This window comes from Jaculus jaculus, chromosome 7 (genome assembly GCF_020740685.1).
Source record: "Jaculus jaculus isolate mJacJac1 chromosome 7, mJacJac1.mat.Y.cur, whole genome shotgun sequence".
NCBI lineage: Eukaryota > Metazoa > Chordata > Mammalia > Rodentia > Dipodidae > Jaculus > Jaculus jaculus.
Window position 1 is genome coordinate 82,318,699 of NC_059108.1, and position 20,102 is coordinate 82,338,800.

The following is a 20,102-nucleotide window of genomic DNA, read 5'->3' on the forward strand; positions in this document are numbered from 1 at the left end:
TTTTAATCTCCATGGATGTGATAGGTTTGTTCAGGAGATGAATTTCCTCTGAGTTTATTTTAGGTAGGTAGTATGTGACTAGGAATTCATCCATTTCTTCCAGATTATTTAATTTTGTGGAGTAGAGGTTTTAGAAATATGCCCTGATGATACTTCCAATTTCATTGATGTCTGTTGTGATCTCTCCTTTTTCATTTGTGATTTTGTCAATTTACAACTTCTCTTTTTTTCACTTGATCAATTTGGCCAGGGGTTTGTCAATCTTGTTTATTTTTTTCAAAGAACCAGCTCTTCATTTCATCTGTTTTTAAAATTGTTTTCTTAGTTTCCAATTCATTAATTTCTGCTCTAATCTTAATTATTTCTTTCCATCTGGAGCTCTTTGTGTTGGATTATTCCAGCACCTTTAGGTGGACAGTCAAATTATTGATTTGGGATTTTTCTGTCTTTGTAATGAAGGCATTTAGGGCTATGAATTTTCCCCTTATGACTGCCTTCATTGTGTCCTATATGTTTTAGTTGTGTTTTCATTATCACTCAATTCTAGGAATTTTACAATTCTTTTTTTATTTCTTCCATGACCACTTTATTGTTTAAATTTGTGTTGCTTAGTTTCCAGGAGCTGGTGGAGTTATTGATGTCTCTTGTTGTTAATTTCTAGTTTTAAAACATTGTGATCTGACATGATGCAGGAAGTTACTTCATTTTTCCTGACTTTATAAAGGCAGAATTTATGGCTTAATATATTGTCAATTTTGGATAAGGATCTGTGGGCTGCTGAGAAGAATGTGTATTCTGTAGAGCTGGGGTAGAAAGTTCTGTTGATATCCAGTAGGTCTAGTTGATCACTGATGTTGTTGAGCTTTATTATTTCATGTTGATTTTCTACTTGGGTGATCTATCTATTGGCTGATAGTAGAGTGTATTGAAGTTTTGACTATGATGGTGTTGGTATTTATTTCTGTTTGATTGTCAAGTAAATTTTTTGTTTTATAAGTGTGCTGCACCTGTGTTTGGAGCATATATATTTATGGTTGTGATGTGCTTATGTTGGATCATTCCCTTGATGAGTAAGAAGTGGCCTTTTTGATTAGTTTTGGTTTGAAGTCTATTTTATCAGATATTAATATATCAACACCCACTTGATTTTATTTCCATTTGCTTGAAATATCATTTTCCAGCCTTTCATCCTGAGGAGGTGTCTTTCTTTAATGCTGAGGTAGGTTTCTTGAAGACAGCAGATAAAAGGGTCCAGTTTTTTGATCCATCCTGATAATCTGTGTCTTTTGATGGGTGAGTTAAGATAGTTAAGGTTATTACTGTAAGGTTTGAATTAATTCCTGCCATGATGAGCTGTTTTATGGGGTTTAGTGCTTTCTTTTGTTATGTACTGTTTTGAGCCTGGTCTATTTTGGTTATTGCAATCTTCTTGTTGGCTCTTGATACTGGTTATTTGACTGTTCTGTGTGGACTATTCTCTCAAGTGTTCTCTGTAGGTTGGCTTTGTGTTCATAAAACCATAGAGTTGGCTTTCTTCATGGAAAGTTTTCCTTTCACCATCTATTATGAGAGATAGTTTTTCTGAGTAGAGTAGTTTGGGTTGGAAGCCATAGTTTTTCAGACTTTGAAGTGTTCCATTCCATACCCTCTGGCTTTCAGGTTTTCCACTGAGAAATCTGATGTAATTCTGATGGGATTGCCTTTGTAACTTGTGAATTGTTTCTTTCTCACTGCTTTTAACACTTTATCTTTGTTTTCATTGTTGAGAGTTTTAATTATGTTGTAACTTGGAGAGTTTCTTCTTTGGTCCTGTATGTTCGGTGTTCTGTTGGCTTCTTATATGTGGATGGGACTCTCTTTTGAGAGATTTGGAAAATTTTCTTCAATAATTTTGTTGAGTATGTTCTCTATGCCTCTGGCCTGGAATTCCTCTCCTTCTGATATACCCATGATACATATGTTTGGTCATTTTAGAGTGTCCCACAGTTCCCTCATATTCTGTTTAGTTGATTTTTTGAACTTAGCACATATTTTGGCCTCCCAATCAATTTCTTCTGTCTTATCATCCAGGTCAGAGGTTCTGTCTTCCACATGAATAACTGTGTTGGTGAGTGGTGCTAGAGAGGTTTTTATGATTTCTACTTGGTTTTTGTTTTCTATTGTGTTATTTTGCATTGTGTCCATTTCTTTTTTGAGATATGGTTTCAATTTGAGTTCTGATTTTCTTGATGCTTCCTGGAGTTCGTTCTTGTATTTGATCATGTCTTCATTATTCTTAATCAACCAGTTGAGATCTTCCATTTCTTGATTTACCTTCAAGTTACTCATATCTCTGTGGAGGGTTCTAATGTTTTCTTCAATCAAGTTAAGCCTACTTTCAAAGGAAGAATGCTCTAGGAGACAGTTCTGTTCAATTTCATTGATATGATTATTGGTTCTTTGATAGTTTGCCTCTAGTTCAATGATTTGTTTTTTAAAATCAAGGTCTCATTGGTTGTTGTGTTTTCATTTTGGGAATGAATTTCTGTTGATTTCTATGTGATGACATTGGAGGCTTCCATTGTAGGAATAGGCATCTTTGGTGGAGAGCTATCAGTTTTTCTGACTTTTGTTGGCTTTTCTTGCATTGTTGTCTACCCATTGTAGGAAGACTCTTTATTTTATTGAGAAGGAAGCAAGTTTTTGTCCTTTGGCCAGTTTTCTCTCTGACTCAGGTGAACAGGGATGTTGGTACCCAGTGGCCAGTCAGGATACCAGACCAAAGGCCTGACTCCACAGCTCACACAGGGACCAGGCATCCCCAAGCAAAGCACAATGGGACCTACCAGGACCAGGGGACTGGGAGGAGCAAGGGAACAGGGATCTGGAGATCTTCATGCCCACCCTCTAGCACACAGACCACTGCAGGAAACACAGAGCAGGGAGGTTGGAGGAACCAGGAACCAGGGGTTCTGGCCTTCTCACTCCAGATGGCTGAGCCCACCTGCATGCTGTCTGCACAAGGAACTCAGACTGGGAAGGTGGAAGGAGTCCAGAAACCCCATGTTTGTTTTTTTTTTTAATGTAGGGTTTTACTCTAGCTCAGCCTGACCTGGAATTTACTATGTATACTCAGGGTGGCCTCAAACTCATGGTGATACTCCTACCTCTGATTCCCAAGTGCTGGGATTAAAGGCATGTGCCACCATGGCCAGCCAAAATATATTTTTAGAGCTGGAGAGATGACTTAGTGGTTAAAGTGCTTGTCTGTGAAGCCTAAAGACCCAGATTCAATTCCCCAGCACCCCACATAAACCAGATTCACAAGATGGCACATGCCTCTCGCATTTGTTTGCAATGGCTGGAGGCCCTGGCACTCCCATTCTTTCTCTATCTACCTCTTCCTTCCTTTATCTCTTTCCCAAATAAACAAATAAAAGTATAAAATATATTTTTCCTTATTTATTTGCAAGCAGAGAGAGATAGAAGAGACAGACAGAGAGAATCAGCATGATAGGGCCTCTTTCCACTGGCAACAATCTCCAGATGCATGCACCTCATTGTGCCTCTGGCTTCACATGGGTACTGGAGAATCAAAGTCCAGTTGTGAGGCTTTAAAGGCAATCACCTTAACTGCTGAGATGTCTATCCAGCCCTCGCTTCACCATTTTAAAAAAGTATAGCTATTTTCATAAAAATATATTATTTTTGTTACCACATATTGAATATTTAAATTACTTTGTACATATATTTAACCCCATAAACAAATATTAACAGAAATCAGTAAAAACAAAAGTTGCTTGGGGCCCTCACTAATTCTTAATATCTCATGGGGTCTTGAAAGCCAGGATTTGGGAACTATTGATCTACTTGATCATATGTGGCACACTGTCATACTGTTGCTCTGGATTCCTTGAGAGAAGAATGAGGGCCATTGCTGAGTGTGTCCTAGGCCTTAATATAATTCATAGTAAAATATTAATAAATGCATTTTTGAAACAAGACTTAATCCATATATGTACACATATATGTTTTTAAATCGAAAACAATTTATACTCAATTCAGCTGACTTAGTGCTACCCAATCTAGAGAGTATAAAGTAGTCTAAATTTTAAATTATTGTTTTAAACCCTCATCCTGTTCTTTCTTCTTTTTCAGTTTTCCAAACTCTTACCCAAAGAATTCCTGTGTAAACTTTAAAATGGAAAATGACAGCTTGATACTTGAGGTCACAATACCTCTTCTGGCCTACCTACCTGCTGATAGTATGTTTTTAAAAGTGTAATTTCATGAATCTCATTTTCAATCCTTGAAAAATGGGGAGGGGCTTTGAAGTAGGCAGATATGAAGTGACTCTTAGAAACATAATTTTTGCATGTGTATGTTGTGTTATGTGTACATGTGTGGGGGGGTATGCTTGTGGAGGTCATAGGTCAATGCTGAGTGTCTTCCTCAATTGCTCTCCATCTTTTTTGGAGGTTGGGGCTCGAGGTAGGTTCTCATTCTAGTCCCAAACTGGCTTCAAACTCACAGTGATCCTCCTACCTCTGCCTCCTGAGTACTGGGATTAAAGGCGTGCACCACCATGACAGGCTCACTTAACTTTCTGAGACAGTGTTTTGCTCATTGATTTGGTTAGACTAGCTAGCCAGCAAGCTGCAGCAATTCTGGTTCTGCCTTATCAGAACTGGGATTACACCTGGCTTTTGCATGGGTATTGTGAGGCTTTAAAGGCAACCACCTTAACTGCTAAGATGTCTATCCAGGTCCTCAGCATTTTACTTATTGAGCCCTAGCTTTCTGAAGTGCTTTTGAAGACTTGTTCCATGTTTCTAATCTCTATGGGAATTCATTTCATTTCTCCTTTTTCCTTTTCCTAGTAGCATATTTAAATTATACTGTTTTCTGTCTTCTTGGCTCCAGTGAAGCTGCACTGACTGGATGGTTACCCCCTATGCACATGCTGCTGTGAAGGTCTCTAGCGAAAAGTTAGCTGTTGCATTTTCTTGTTTAAATAATAATTTGTGCACATGAAATTCTCATTTTATTCTAAGAATAACTTCGTTATTACTAAAGAAGTATGTCCCCTAGAGAAGGCTTAGGATATTTAGGCAACAACTCAACAATCACAGGTAATGTTTTGAATAAACTTAGTATTCTACAAACACTCCCATCTATTCATGTGCAATCCTGTCCCAGGTCATTGATTTGCAAGGAGGTTTTAGTAATCAGGAAAGCATTTAGAGCTAATCTACAGGATTAGAACAACATTGTCAACTGTGCGCTTTAGTGTCAAGAAGCTAGTCTTTTCTATGAAAATTTTAAGGCCATGTCAGGAAATGTTTACTGAAAATAATTGATTAGCTCTAACGAAGTATGTGTGTGTGTTGGCAGACATGACTGAGCTGTAAATAAAAAAGAATAGGGAGAGAAAAGAGGAGAGAAAGAGAAGGAAAAAGAATGGCAGAGTAGAGGACAAGATGGAGGTGGGGGGAGTGTGAGGAGTGGGAGGAAGTGTGAAAAGAATAAAAAGACAAAAGAGAAATAGTACTCAAGAAAAAAAGGACAGAAAAGAGAGCACTCAGAATAGGAAGAAAAATCTAGAGTGAGGCTGTGGTAGGACTGGTTGAGTTGTATGATAATAGTGTCGCAGAGGTTTGGGAAGTAGGAGTGGACAGAGGCTGTCACTGCTCTTTTTCTTGCTGTGAACCTCTTAAGAGTAAGTCTTGGGTCTAGGGAGATGGCTCAGTGGTTCAAGGTGCTTACTCCACAAGCCTGCTTGCGGGAGTTCAATCCCCAGCACCCTCATCAAGCCTGAAGCAAAGTGACAGTGGTGCTTGCATCTGGAATCCCAGCAAGTACGTGGCAATGAGAGGCAGAGCCAGCAGAATTCCCAAGCTGGACAACCAGCTAGACTGGCCTTCCCTGCAGTAAAACAAAAGAAAACAAAACCAATCACCAACCAACAAACCAAACAAAATCCAAGAAAGACCTTGCTCCAAGAAGATGGAATTAGAGGACCAACACCCTGAGGTTGTCCTCTGACCTCCACATGTGAGCATGCATACACACACACACACACACACACACACACACACACAATTTCAAAAAAAAGTAAGTCTGGTTAGGAAGAGAGTTTGGTGTGATGGGCAAAAGTACTTAATAATCATTTCATATCTTTATGACTAAGGAAAATGTACAACCCTTATATATTTGTATCTCTTTGTCTGCACAATGGAAAAATTTACAGCAATTCAGTAACTTTCTAAGTTGTTCAAAGAATAGCTGGTAGGTAGAGCTAAAATACTAAGCACTTAAATGTATGATATTAGACATGAAATCATCTACAATTAAATTATTTAAATTGTCTTAATTCCAATTACAGAGGTGCTAAGGACTTAGTGGCAAAGAAAGATGATCTGATTTATTTATTTGAGTTCCTCTGTGGTTGGGGTGCTTGAGGCAAGGTCTTATCTAAAGCAAGTTCAAAAATCTTTGAGCCCCGTCAGATTACCTGCAACATCTCCAGCTTCCCTGCCAACAGCTGCTAAATATGTGAGCTTGTCCATCCTTCACTTTCCTTTGCCTGAAATAGCATGCGGAAATCTCACAAAGTTACTGTGAGAAGTAAATTAGTGCTTCACCAATAGTGCTCAACTAAGATTTATTAATTAAGAATAGCTTATTACTGGCCTGGAGAGTTTGCTCAGTGCTTAAGTGCTTGCCTGCAAAGCCTAACAACTTGGGTTCAATTCCCCAGTACTCACATAAAGCCAGATGCACAGTGGCGCACACATCTAGAATTAATTTGCAGTGGCTGGCAGCCCTGATGCACCCATACTCTCTCTTTCTTTCTCTCTATCTCTCTTTTCTCTCTCTCTGATTGCAAATAAATAAAAATTTTAAAGAATAGTTTATTTGTATTTTATTCAAAATTGTTTTGTTCATACTCACTTTTATTAGACTTTGATGCTATGCATTCCAGTGTTGTTTTATACTTAGAATCCTGGGGGAGGGACATGCATACCACAATGAGTGCATGGATGACGCCTTACCTCAGATGTCTGTCTTAGTCTTTCATCATGTTTGAGGCAGGGTCTCTTGGTGTTTGTCGACGACTCCACCAGGCAAGTTGGCATGTGATCTTTCCAGGGGATGTTTCTGTATCCACTTCCCACCTTGCCATATGCACACAGGGACCGCAGATGCTCTCACTATGGAGTGCAACTCTGCACTGGTTCTGGGGGTCTGAGCTCAGGTGCCCGTGCTTGCATGGCAAATGTTTTACCCTCCAAACCATCTCCCTGACCCTCTTGATGATGTATTTTCATAAATTTACAAGAAGCACCTAAACTCAAAGCCTTTAAATTTGTTGCACTGTCCCCAGCAAAGAAGTCAGCTGTATTTCTGGGCTCTTCTTTTCCTAGTTGACATCACTATCATTGTATTTGAAGAAACTACAAATTCAGCTCACTTGTCTCTTTTATATGATATTGCGTTCAGTATAGAACTTCTTAACTAGTCAGTTTTAGATTATGCCATTTCACATCTCCCCTCTTTTTTTGCATTCTATTTTCAAATTACAGACTTGCCTTTATTCTTGGACAATCTCACCAGGAATAGTTTAACATTCTAAATCCATCTCACTCAACCTTTAGAAAAGAAACTAAATATTTCATGAGGTATTTCAATATTTTGCGACATCAGAGTTAACACTGTCTGAAACCACTAAAAGGACATCCATCTTTTCTGTGTTGGATTCTGTGGACAGGAAGTGGGCCAAGGAGGCAGAGCTCAGAGAACTGCTTTTAACTCCCTAGCACTTTATCTTGAGCCTCTGAATCTTGGCATATGAAGTACACAGGTAAGTTGTTGAGAGGAGAGAAACTGCATGTGAGCACTATTGTATGAACATATAAATTAGACATTTCATATAGGAATTCTGTGTAAGAATTATGTTCAGAAATGCAAGATTGGGGGTTAGAGAGATGGCTCAGCAGTAAAAGGTGCTTGCTTGCAAAGCCTGATGGGCTGGGTTAGATTTCCTAGTTCCCACATAAGGCCAGATGCACAAAGTAGCATCTGGAGTTTGTTTTCAGTGGCAGGAGGCCCTAGCATACCCATACTCTCTCTCTCTCTCTTACACACACACATATACACACACACACACACACACACACACACACACACACACACACACTGCCTCTTTCCCCCTCTTAAATAAATAAATATATTTTTTTAAATGAGAGATCAACTCTACATGCTGGTAGATATATGCGTCAAGTCTCAGCTCATGATTTTGCTTCTAAGTGCAGTCCTATTCTGTAGTTTTCAGAGCATAAACAAAGCTTTACTGTAAGAGTTGTGGTTTTCTTTATCTGTTAACCTGCTATAGCTCCATTTCTAGCTAAAGACTTGCTCCAAGGAATGTGGCTTGTTTTAGAAATGTGAGTCACATTGTTCTTAGATGTTTGGCTATTAATAATAAAAAAATATTTGCTCCCTTCCAGGTCTGCTGGTAGGATAGGGAGGTGGTGACATCTTTGCTAACCTGAAGGTTACATCCTGCTGCTCCTAGCTGCCTCACTGATGAGGGGAGGCAGAGCTCTGACCCCTCTCCGACTGTCCAGAACACTTACTCCCACCTCTTATGCTGTAACTGTGTGGGGGCTTTTCTCCTTCATCTCCTCACCAGACCTGGCACAGTGTTGTAGATGATGAAAACCAAACATTCTTAGTGAATCAGAGACAAGATCATATCAGAACTTACTGACTTAGTATGAGTCTTAAAAATAATTTATCAAGCCTTTGACATCAGGCTTTAATATTTATTTTCTCTTATAACCTTCTTGTCACCATAAGATATATATTATCACTCTGTCTTGCAAAAAAGCTAAAGTTCAGAGACATGAAGTAACTTCTTCAGTTTACAACTAGACGCAAGTGCAGCTGTGTCTGACTGTGGTAGTTGTTTTTTTCTCATCCACACTGGCTCATGATGAACACTGTAGTGTTCCTTTTTTCTTTCTTCTTTTTTTTTCTGTCTCCCTTGGTCCGCCCCCTCCCATCCTCATTCAAGCGTTTTTAATTTCTAACTTCTGCCAGGGATAAAGACCATTCAAAAGCAACTGGCCTTTCATGATTTCATGGGATGCCAATGACTTCTCTGGGTTTTGATTATCACCTTGCAGCTCCAGGGTGTTGGGTTGGCAGTTTTTCTTACCTCTGTGCCTTCATCATTTCATATGTATGTGTGTGACAATGGCACCTACCCTACATGGTCATTATTATGGATAAGAAACTTGCAACAGATCCTGACACATAGTAAGTGCTGCTTTAATTTTGGCTAGACTTACCTGGTAAGAGCTTTCACTGGCAACCATAGGATTCTAAGAAAGAGGTGAATACATTTAATGACAAAATATTCATTAGCAGAAATTGACCATTTTTTTCACATAGTGAACATTTTTCACTCTTTCGATGCTCTTCCTCATGTTCTTCTGGACGCAGTGGATTTCTACAGACAGGGTCACACATCACATCTGAATTCTCTGTCTACTGGAAACATTAATACTTTGGACAGTGAATCCACACAGATTCATGTACACATCCAAACAACAAACACCACAAGAAACCAGCAGGTCAGGAGGTGGCTACGCTGCCTCCCAATAACTGTCTGCTCTGTCGGTATCTCTAATTGAGGCACAGATAGAATGGGATGATTCGAGTGTTTAACTCCCGTTAAATTTTTGTTTACATTTTCTCAAAGTTAAGAAGGAACTTTACAATGATTGTTGCTTGCTAAGTGTTTGTTATTGGACAGTTAGCCTCAGAAAAAGGGACAGAAAATAATGAATGTGAAGGAAAAAGAACATGGAACCTGGGGATTTCTTTTTCTCTTTCCCTTCCTCCCTTCCTCCCTTCCTCCCTTCCTCCCTCCCTCCCTCCCTCCCTCCCTCCCTCCCTCCCTCCCTCCCTCCCTCCCTCCCTCCCTCCCTCCCTTCCTTCCTTCCTTCCTTCCTTCCTTCCTTCCTTCCTTCCTTCCTTCCTCTTTCTCTCTCTCTCTTTCTTTCTTCCTCTCTCTCTCTCTCTCTTTCTTTATTTCTCAGGTAGGGTCTCAATCTAGCCCAGGAAGACCTGGAATTCACTATGTAGTCTCAGGCTGGCCTGAAACTCACAGTAGTCCTACTACCTCTGCTTCCCAAATGCTGGGATCAAAGGCATGCACCACTATGACCAGCCTGGGAAATTTTCTCTCAGTGTATGTGCTATAGTACTAGGGAGTACTGGTCCTCCTTCACCTGGGTCTGATCCTGGGTCTCTGGAAACACTCTTCCCCTTGAGCAGTATGGGACTATGGGAGCTACAGACTTCAGAGTATTATCCAGGTTTGAGTCCCACCTCAGCCAGTAGGCAACTCATCTGCCTTCTAACTCTCATTTTCCTCATCACTTCCCAAAGTTGCAGTAGCAATGCAGCAGCCAATTCCCACTGCATAATTTCACTTTATTTTTTAAAAATATTTTTTGTTTATTTTTATTTTATTTATTTGAGAGCGACAGACACAGAGAGAGAAAGAGATGGGCGGGGGGGGGGGGTGAGGGCTGGGTGCACCAGGGCTTCCAGCCACTGCAAACGAACTTCAGATGCGTGTGCCCCCCCTTGTGCATCTGGCTAACATGGGTCCTGGGGAATCGAGCCTCAAACTGGGGTCCTTAGGCTTCACAGGCAAGTGCTTAACCGCTAAGCCATTCTCCAGGCCTGCACTTTATTTTTTAAATAAATACTTTTATATTTTATTTTGGGTTAAAAGTCATAGAATGTTAGAAAATAAAAGAAAAATGACTCCTATGCATTTGGTTTCCTAAGGCAGGAATCACTTCTTTTTACTGGGTCCTTATCTGGTACATGGAAGACACTCCATGTTGAAGATACATCGGTCAGCTCTGCCAGAGGACAAGGTTCATCACCCTTACATTTCTATGAACCAAGAAGAGCTTGTTGTAGGAAGGAAAGGGGTAGGAAAATGCAGAAACTAAGGATATTCCAATCCTATCAAGAGTGTAGCTATTTGCAAGGGTTGACTTAATGTACCTACAAGTATCATCTTCAAGTTTAAGTCAGGGCTCTAGCAAACTTCTTAAACAAGCCAATGAGGACATAGCTGTATGAGTTTTCACTTTGCTTCTTAGCCCTTTAAGAAATTGAGATTTTCGGGTTGGAGAGATGGATGAGCAGTTAAGGCATTTGCCTGCAAAGCCAAAGGACCCAGCTTCTATTCTCTAGGACTCACCTAAGTAAGATATTCAAGGTGACACATATGTCTGGAGGTTTTTTTTTTTGCCACGACTGGAAACCTGGGGTGCTCATTCTCTATATATCTGCCTCTCCCTCTCTCTCTCTCAAATAAATAAATAAGTAAAAATTTAAACAAAAAAGAAATTGAGGGCTGGAGAGGTGGCTTAGCAGTTAAGGTGCTTGCCTGCAAAGCCTAAGGACCCATGTTTGATCTCTCTTGGGATGTACTTTAGCTAGAGGCCCAAAGGTGAGGCAAGCACAAGGTCATACATGCCCACTCTAGGTGGCACAAGCATCTGGAGTTCTATTGCAGTGGCTGAGGCCCTGGTGCACCAATTCTCTCTCTCAAAAAAATAAAAGAGAAATTGAGACTTTAGAGAACTAATAAGTAAGTTTTTGTTGTTGAGAAAAGAAAGTACCTAAGCAGCATAGTTTATGGAAAGGAGGGTATTTGGCCTGCAAGAGGGTGGAGGCCCTCATGACAGGGAGGCGGGCGGGGGCAGGCCCGCCAGCAGTAAGCAATCAGAGATCAGCAAGGGCAGCTGCCCTGCACTGCGAAACCTCGTGCTGCCCAACTCTAGTGATGCCAGCAAGGCTCCACCTTCCTAAACAGGCCACCAGCTGGGGATTATGTGAACACATGAGCCTATGGGAGAGGGGCCATTTGACATTCAAAATGCCACAGTAAGTTCAGGAAAAAAATAAGCAAAAGCAAAAGCAAAAGCACAGCCTCATGACAGAGCTTTCAAACACCCATGCTTTGCTGTGGAGGTGTGGTAGCAGGGCTAACAGATACTCCGTTTTTTCTCAGGTTTGGTGACAGGATTTCTTCTGGGGTCCGAATCAGATGTTTATAGACTATCAAACGTGGGGGAGGCAAGGAATCCTCATGCAAGGGCGTAGTTAAGCCACTAAAGGGGGTGAGGTCCCTTAGTGCAGGTGACCGGGGTGCTTCTCTATGTGCCCTAGAGAGCTGCTGGGTGGAAAAAAGTGATGGAAGGAGGGGCAGCAGGGCCAGTAAGGAACGTGAATAGAAAATGACAGGAAGGCGTATGCGCAGACACATTAGCCGAAGTCTGAAGCCTGAAGACGGAAGTGAGGACTTCCAAAGGGCCTGTTGGTCAGTGTGCGTCTGTGTGGAATGTGGGTAAAATGTGCCTTTATGAAAGAGCACCTGCGCTGGGTTACGTCATGAGAATCGGATTTTTGTAGGCATAGTCATCTTTGATTCTCCAGGTAAGGAGGAACTCAGAATCAAAGAAATACACCCACATGACTAATATTATATCAAGAGCAAATTTGGGAACAGAATTCTGATATAGGCGAGGTATGTTTCATCTAGGAGAGTGTAGCGTGTCCCCACTCTGTATTTATTGTAAATTTCTCTTTTCAAACAAGTAAAATCACTTGAATTAAGTATGCTAATATTTAGACATTAGACTTGAGTTGTAACACACTGTGCCTTTCTCATAAATTTACTATATACATTTGAACGAATCCCATGTTAGGTAGGAATTTGTAAAATGTACTGAGCCTGTGATCAGAAGCTTTGGGTAGCGCCTATGAACACGTGAAAACATGCGAGTCCATCATTGTGGTGGGGGAGAGACTCAGTGTTCCCTGCACTGACAGCGGAGTGTGGAAGCTTCCTGACTAGAGTCAACCTCTGTGTCATCTCTTTTCCACCCCCTTTATTTTATTTGTTCATTTTTGTTTCTTTGGTTTTTTTCGAGGTAGGGTCTTGCTCTAGCTCAGGCTGACCTGGAATTCACTATGTGGTCTCAGGCTGGCCTCGAACTCATAGTGATCCTCCTACCTCTGCCTCCCTAGTGCTGTGATTAAAGGCGTACGTCAGCACACCTGGCCTCCATCCCCTTTCTTAGACAGGGATGGGTCTCTGAATACTATTTGTCTACATTTGTCTTTTCTACCCTTCTAGATCTCATTTCCCTTTTGGCAATCATTCTTTAGAAACAAATTGCTCAAAGAATTATTTATCTAGGAGATACTAAATAATAAAACTTAACTTCTGAGAAGCATGATAAAGAAAATGAATGCTCATCTATTATTCACATTTCCCCTAAGGAGATCTTCTGTTAGGCATTAAAATATTGATTGCAAAGCTAACCAAAAGGCAAATCTGAAGAATGGGTTAAATATAACAGGGAAAAAGCATCCGAAACCACCCCTGGAAGTAGAAAGGCGGCAGCCTGCCATTGCTCGGTGTGATCTCCAGGTGGTGCTGTTTACCTAGACAAGGAAAGCAGGAGCCCAACCCCGTTCTTTTGCTCAGGTTTGTAGCCAGGCTCCCCCCGCCCCCTCCCCCTGCCAAATATTTTCCGCTTCTACAGATGTGTTCTTTTAAATGGTCAATAAAATTTTATAGCCACTATTTGAAAAATTGCAAGATTATTGTGATTTGTGCTTTCTAGACAAGACTATTTCTTTATGTGCAGACATCGGCGGCCTGTTGGGATCTGCATTTATCTGGTTCTCGCAGTCCTTCTACCCTTGCCCCCCAGGTTCAGTCACAGATCCCCGAGCCGTTGCCAGGACTCATGCCAGTGTCCTTAAGCACTTCTGCGATTTCCAATTCAGCTAAAGCCTCTCAACTCCACGGGCAGGCTTCTTACTCTGAAGATATCTGTGCAGGAATATTTTTGTCCCTCGACCAGTGAGGGCTCCTACAAGACCTGTTTTGACATTTTCTCCTTGGCAAGGAGATGCCTGTCACACGTCAGAGATGTTTTGAGGTCACCATGAAGTGACACTCTATAATCCAACCTAAATTCTTCAGGGAAGTGTCCTTAGGAACAAACTGAGTGGACAGTTCGCTCTTCCTGTTTGGATGGATTTCAGGGTTAGGAGCCCATGGGCATGTCACCACAGCGAAGGTGGCAGTCTGAGGGGAGTGCAGTTGTATCACTTCAATCTTGGGTGAAGTTTGGAAGTTTTAAGATTGGCTTTAAAATTAATATACTTTCTTTTTGTCCTTTCTCTCCCTTCCTTTTCTCTCACAAGGGTTTTGTAAACAAGCTGGATGAATTTATTCAGTGGCTAAATGAGGCCATGGAGACCACAGAGAACTGGACACCCCCCAAAGCTGAGACCGATAGCCTTAAACTGTACCTGGAGACACACTTGGTAGGCAAGATACTGCTGCTTTTCTATCTGCCTTTGAAGGGTTTTAATGGGATGCACGTTTGTCTGTGTAAAACAGTTTGGGTGATCAAAAGCCAGTACAACTAATGAAACCAAATCATAATGGGGTAAACTACAAAAGCTGAAAATGTGCAAGCACTTTAATAATATGAAATCTAAGTCCTAAGTCAAGCTGATGTGCCAAAGCATTTTCCAGAAGGGCAACTGTTTTGAAATACCTTAGAAAATTTGACCAGGCTCTTGGTCTCTTCAAGTGACCATTGAAGGTTTTCCTCTTCCTAAAACAGAAATAAATGAGTAAACCAGACCATTCCGGTGACCATTCTAAGGCTTTCTAGAATTTCTTGTAAAATTAACGAGCCGCTCATTATCGGGAGGGTCTACTTCATCTGTTCTCTACTTGGCTATTTTAATAAAATATTTAAAATGATGATCTCCATCATTTCTGCTGCTATGTGGGTTTTTCAGCAGATAATTAATACAACTGTCATTATACTCGTCCCTGTGCACGGGAAACCACAGAGGGGAAGTGGAAAACAGTTGGATGAATATGCTTCTGAGCATGTTAAAAGCACGAATTATAGACTGGGGGACATTTGATGAACCTCGTGAGGTTTTCACTGAATGCTTCAAATGGCTGCTATCAATTATGAAGGGGTGGAAACCAAGTAGTGGAGTCGTGCTAAAGCATGAAGGCATGCGGCCGTAGGAAATGAAGATTCAGGCTTTAAGCATCTCATCTTTATTCCTTCCACTCATAGCATAAAATTGACAAAGGCAATGAACACAGAGCCTTGGGTACCCAACTGTGGGGTGGATTCTGCCCCTTGGACATGCACAGAATTTGGATGCAGTAAACATTTCATGGGAGTCCGACACATATGTGCCACACTCTGTGATGTCAAGTAGAAGAGAGAAGGAAGAGACTGAGGAAGGACGAGAGAAAGAAAGAGAAAGAAAGTTTAGTTGCGTAGTGTGCATATATATATTTGCAAGAAAAACAGCCTCAAAATCCTACTGTGGCATGCAATCAGTTTTGGGGATGATAAGGAATGACAGAAAGGGTGGTGGCGGGTGAGCATGTGGCTTCTCTTTTCAGATGGTGTGTAAAAATGCCAGTGCCCTGACTGCCTCTCTTGTACATGGATTTTTAAATACTTGCCCTTAGCACCTCATTCCCTGTTGATTTCCTTTTTTTTTTTAATAAAAAGGGGTATTTCTTAATAGCAAGATAAAGATATTCAGTGCTTTATAATGTAAATTGTATTAATTAGAATGTCAACTTTTCACTGGCATTGTTCTGACAGAAATTCTAATCTGTGTTTAAACAGGAGTATATGAACTTTATTTCACATTAAGTGTGCTGTCTTAATTTTCTTGATTTAATGTTTTATGGAAAACACACACTCAGCTTTTCAGGTCCCAGAGGGCACAGGGGCATAAAGGGCACTTCAACTCTAGTTCTGGGTGGGAGCCAGGCTGGGTGAGTGCGCACTGAGAACTTGCTCCTCAGAGGGACGTGCCCCTTTATGGCCAGTGGACAGACGTGACCTTAGCTTCCATCTTCCAAGGTCCTTGCTTGACATCCTTGTGCTGTTCTCACCTTATCCCAGCCCAGTGCTAGAATTTTCCTTGATGAAGGAATGTTCTCAACTGTGCTCTCCTAGGCGCCACTAACTACCTCCTGCTAAGTGTATCTACCAAGCACTTGAAACCCTGCTGGTGCCATTGAGGAAATGAAGGTTAACATTCATTACCTAAGTGAACTGGCCATGTGTGCCTAGTGACCACCTTATTCTCTGTAGCTATACATATAAATATATATAGTGTTTTTATTATATATACATATATATAGAATGCAAACTTTTTAAAGGTGGCTCTAATGAATTGCAGGTGTCCATAGATGCCTCACAATAACATTCTCCTCCCAGATGTGGAAACCATTGCTTACTTTGCTGTGGGTCTCCTGGGTAAAGGCTCTTTCTTAGGCATTGCTCTAAAGAAAAGCCTAATTTCTGAGGATTGACAGTCTCCGGTGACTTTTCTCCACAATCCTTCCTGGGACCTGAGACACCTATCATCTCCAGACCAGTCACTGAATGTCGAGTCATAGACACAGATTTTACACCTGACACTATGAATAATAACGTGTCACAGTCACTAAAGACCTACTGTGTATGGGTTGCTAAGAAATGGCCCTTAGGGTGGGGTGTAGAGGTGCACACCTTCAAGCACTCAGGAGGCAGAGATAGGAGGATTGCTGTGAGTTCAATGCCAGCCCGTTACTACAGAGTGAGTTCCAGGTCAGCCTGGGCTACAGTGAGACCATACCTCAAAGAAAAGAACCCTCCCCAAATAGAAAAAGTAAAAGAAAAGAAAAGAAAAGAGAAATGATCCATAGGGACAGCTTTTAAGAGTCAGTGTTAGGCTCCTACTGTGTCAATTACTGTAATTCTGCAGCTCAAATATCTTTCCAGTGAATACAGAACCTCTCTTCCTCTGTAAGTGTCTGCATTGTTGTCCTGCCCTAGAAATATTTTGTAATATTTCTTTGCTATTACTAACTAATAATTCTTTTGAAAAGAAGACAAAAAAATCCACCTGTCTATAAAAAGTGAGTAATCCTGGAGGTTTATGTTCCTCAGTTCACCCCACCTAAAGCATTATTGCTTCTTTAGTGATTGAGCCAAGAGGTTTTTTCAGGGCTATCTAGTACAGTAATACTTACACAAGTTGTGTAAATGCCTCTAGGTTCTACAAACTTGAATGGAACTGAGGTGCTGGCCCTTGGAACTATAGTCTCCTGTGGTAGAATGTAACAGACTAGCTGACATCCTCCAATGTTTATTGCAAAGAAAAACAAATATAAAACAACAGTTGTAAATTTATACTGTGATATTTAATTTGCTTATTTTCCATGATGGCAACCAATGTTTTTTTTTAAGCAACACAAAATAATTAAACCTTTATATTACCTTTGTGAGATATATGAAGGGGTTTTCTTTTAATTGTAAGAAATAGTGTGAAATTGCAATGATACATCAATGATTTTTCCATTATAATTAATCATCTGCTTGCAACTTGGCTGATTCTTCAAAATGCAATTTCTATCTTCTTGAAAAATGTCATTTTCAGGAAAATGTCCTCTTGGGATAGTGTTTTGAGAGTACTGGATACTGCCCATCTTTAGAACACTTTTTCAATAGCATTGCGTACATATACTGTTGGGCAGACTTCCTTCTCTCTTCTGTTCCCTCCCCTTACTCTCTTCCTACCTCCTTGAAGAACAGCCTTATTAAGGTTTAATGGCTATACAATCATTTGAATATTTAAAAATATATAAGCTTACAATTTTGGGCCATTTGACTGATAAATACAACCATAAGCTCTTAACCGAAATCAAGATAGTGATTGCATACATCATCTCAAAGCTTCATAATATTTTTAAATTCCTCCCTCTTGTCCCCATCCTCAGATTCATCCTTAAGCAACCCCTGGTTTGCTTGTGTCACTATCATATCAGATTAGCTTGTGCTTGTCAGAAGTATACATAAATAGGGCCAAATAGCATGTACCTGATTGTAGGGAATGGGTCTGATTTCTTTCATTCAGTATGTCTTTTGAAATATGTTACATCATTGCACCTATCAGCTCATTCCTTCTTATTACTGAGTAGTATTCCATTGTGTGGATATACCACAGTCTGTCCACTGTGATGTTTATAGACATTGAAACTGTTCCCTGTACAGTCTTGGGAATTATGTATATTGGAGTAGGGACATAAGATATAGCATAAATAGCCATCACAGAAAGTCCTTGGTAAACTATTTAGATTATTGTCCTTTAAGGGAATTTATAATACCCTCAGAATTGAGTGTTTAAGAGTAAATCAATAGAGCAGGCCACCTCCTGTGGAGATTCCATTTCCTATCCATTTGCTCCTGAAATGACAGCCCTGCCCCCAAGTGTTTTTTATGTGTGTCTACCTCACCAGATAGGGATCAGGTCATGTGCAATCAATCCCAGGCAAACAAACCTGAAATGTATTGATCTATAACCAATCAGAATATGTGAGGAGGGCAGAATAAAGTCAAATCATTATCAAATGGCCAGGCACAGTGTTTTAATCACCACAAGAGCAAGGTTTGTCTTAAACTTGGGAAGTAATTTGCATGGGCAGCACCATGTTATGTTGGACAATCATTAGCCCACTACATGATGCCTGGGATTTTGCTTTGTTGAGACTGGTTTCACAATATAGTTCAGCCTACCCATGAGTTAACTATATAAACCAGGCTAGCCTCCAGCTTGCAATCTTCCTGTCTCCACCTCTTGAATTGGAATAATAGACACCATCACATTTGAAAAACAACATCTTCAATTCAATTTGATAAACAAGCATGTGGGGAAATGAGTGACTGATTTTAAGCTCCTATCAGGCACCTGTGCGCACTGGGCAGTTATGTGCTCAGGAGGCATGGCGAATGAATGAACATGCCTACTTTGTCCTAGGGACTTTCGATTGAAGGGAGGTGATATAGAACAACCCCAATCAGTAAACTCTTATAGGATAAAGGGAGTGTTCTTAGGAGCACAGAGAAAAATGGTATTGGTTTTCCTGGGGGTACAGATGATTCAGAGAGGTAATTTGATGCATGCCTCAAAGGACAGGTATGAGTTTACTGGATAGAGATGGGAGAGAGAAAATGGAAAGGAGTTTTACCAGCAAGGTAAGCCAGGTGAGCCACCTGGTGTGGCTGACTGGGCTGGGGCCTTGCAGGGTGGTGCTGGGTCACGGAGGAGATAGCAAGACTTCTTAGTAGCTGGAACTCTTCTCTGGGGCACTGGAGGTTTGGTTTTAAAACGAAGTGACATGAGTCAATCACATATCCCATGGGGGTAAGGTCAGACTGGTATGGGTTTACTGAGCAAGGCTAACTAAATGGGTGTGTCATGGAGAATAGTTTAATGTGGAGTTCATTGTACCAGCTCAGACGGGGGGGGGGGGGGTGAGATAGAGGGCATCAGTGCGCCAGGACCTCCAGCCACTGAAAAGGAACTCCAGACGCACGTGCCCCTTGTGCACCTGGCTCACTTGGGTCTTGGGGTTTGAGCTGAGGTCCTTTGTCTTCTCAGGCAAAGGCCTTAACCACAAAGCCATCTACCCAGCCCCAGAAAGTGAATGTTTTTTAGGTTCTAAAATTTGTATTATACATACTATTCAATAACTTTCTATTTGCATCTAAAAACACATCAGCTATCCTTCCATCAGAAAATAAAGATCTATGGCACATTTTAGCAGCTGCTTAATATTTCACTGTGCCAACGTGTCACAGCTTATTCAATTTATTTTCATCAGGATGGGAATTTCCCATACATCCTTATGTACACTTTCTTTTTCAAATAATAGTCTAGGAATATTCAGACTATTTTAACACCACTCAGGGATGTCCTCTTAGTCTCATTACTGTTTGTCTGCCCAGGCATTCAAGGGACTTCGTGTTGCTGAGTCGTCACACTGTAGGAATGGCTTGCACTGCAGTTGTTAAGAAGCAAGTGTGTGTGGGGGGGGAAGGGGGGGCTGGAGAGATGGCTTAGCGGTTAAGCGCTTGCCTGTGAAGCCTAAGAACTCTGGTTCACGGCTTGATTTCCCAGGACCCACG

The 20,102-nt window shown here is 40.9% G+C and overlaps 1 protein-coding gene across 2 annotated transcripts in view; it reads left to right on the forward strand.

Annotated features, from left to right (window-relative positions):
• Nucleotides 1-20,102, forward strand: part of Akap6 (A-kinase anchoring protein 6) — a 491,862-nt gene that overhangs the window by 222,966 nt on the left and 248,794 nt on the right. For both annotated transcript variants that reach the window (XM_045154209.1, XM_004661860.2), the window contains exon 5: nucleotides 14,299-14,421. In XM_045154209.1, the coding sequence (XP_045010144.1) occupies nucleotides 14,299-14,421 (123 nt within the window). The remainder of the gene's footprint in view (nucleotides 1-14,298; nucleotides 14,422-20,102) is intronic.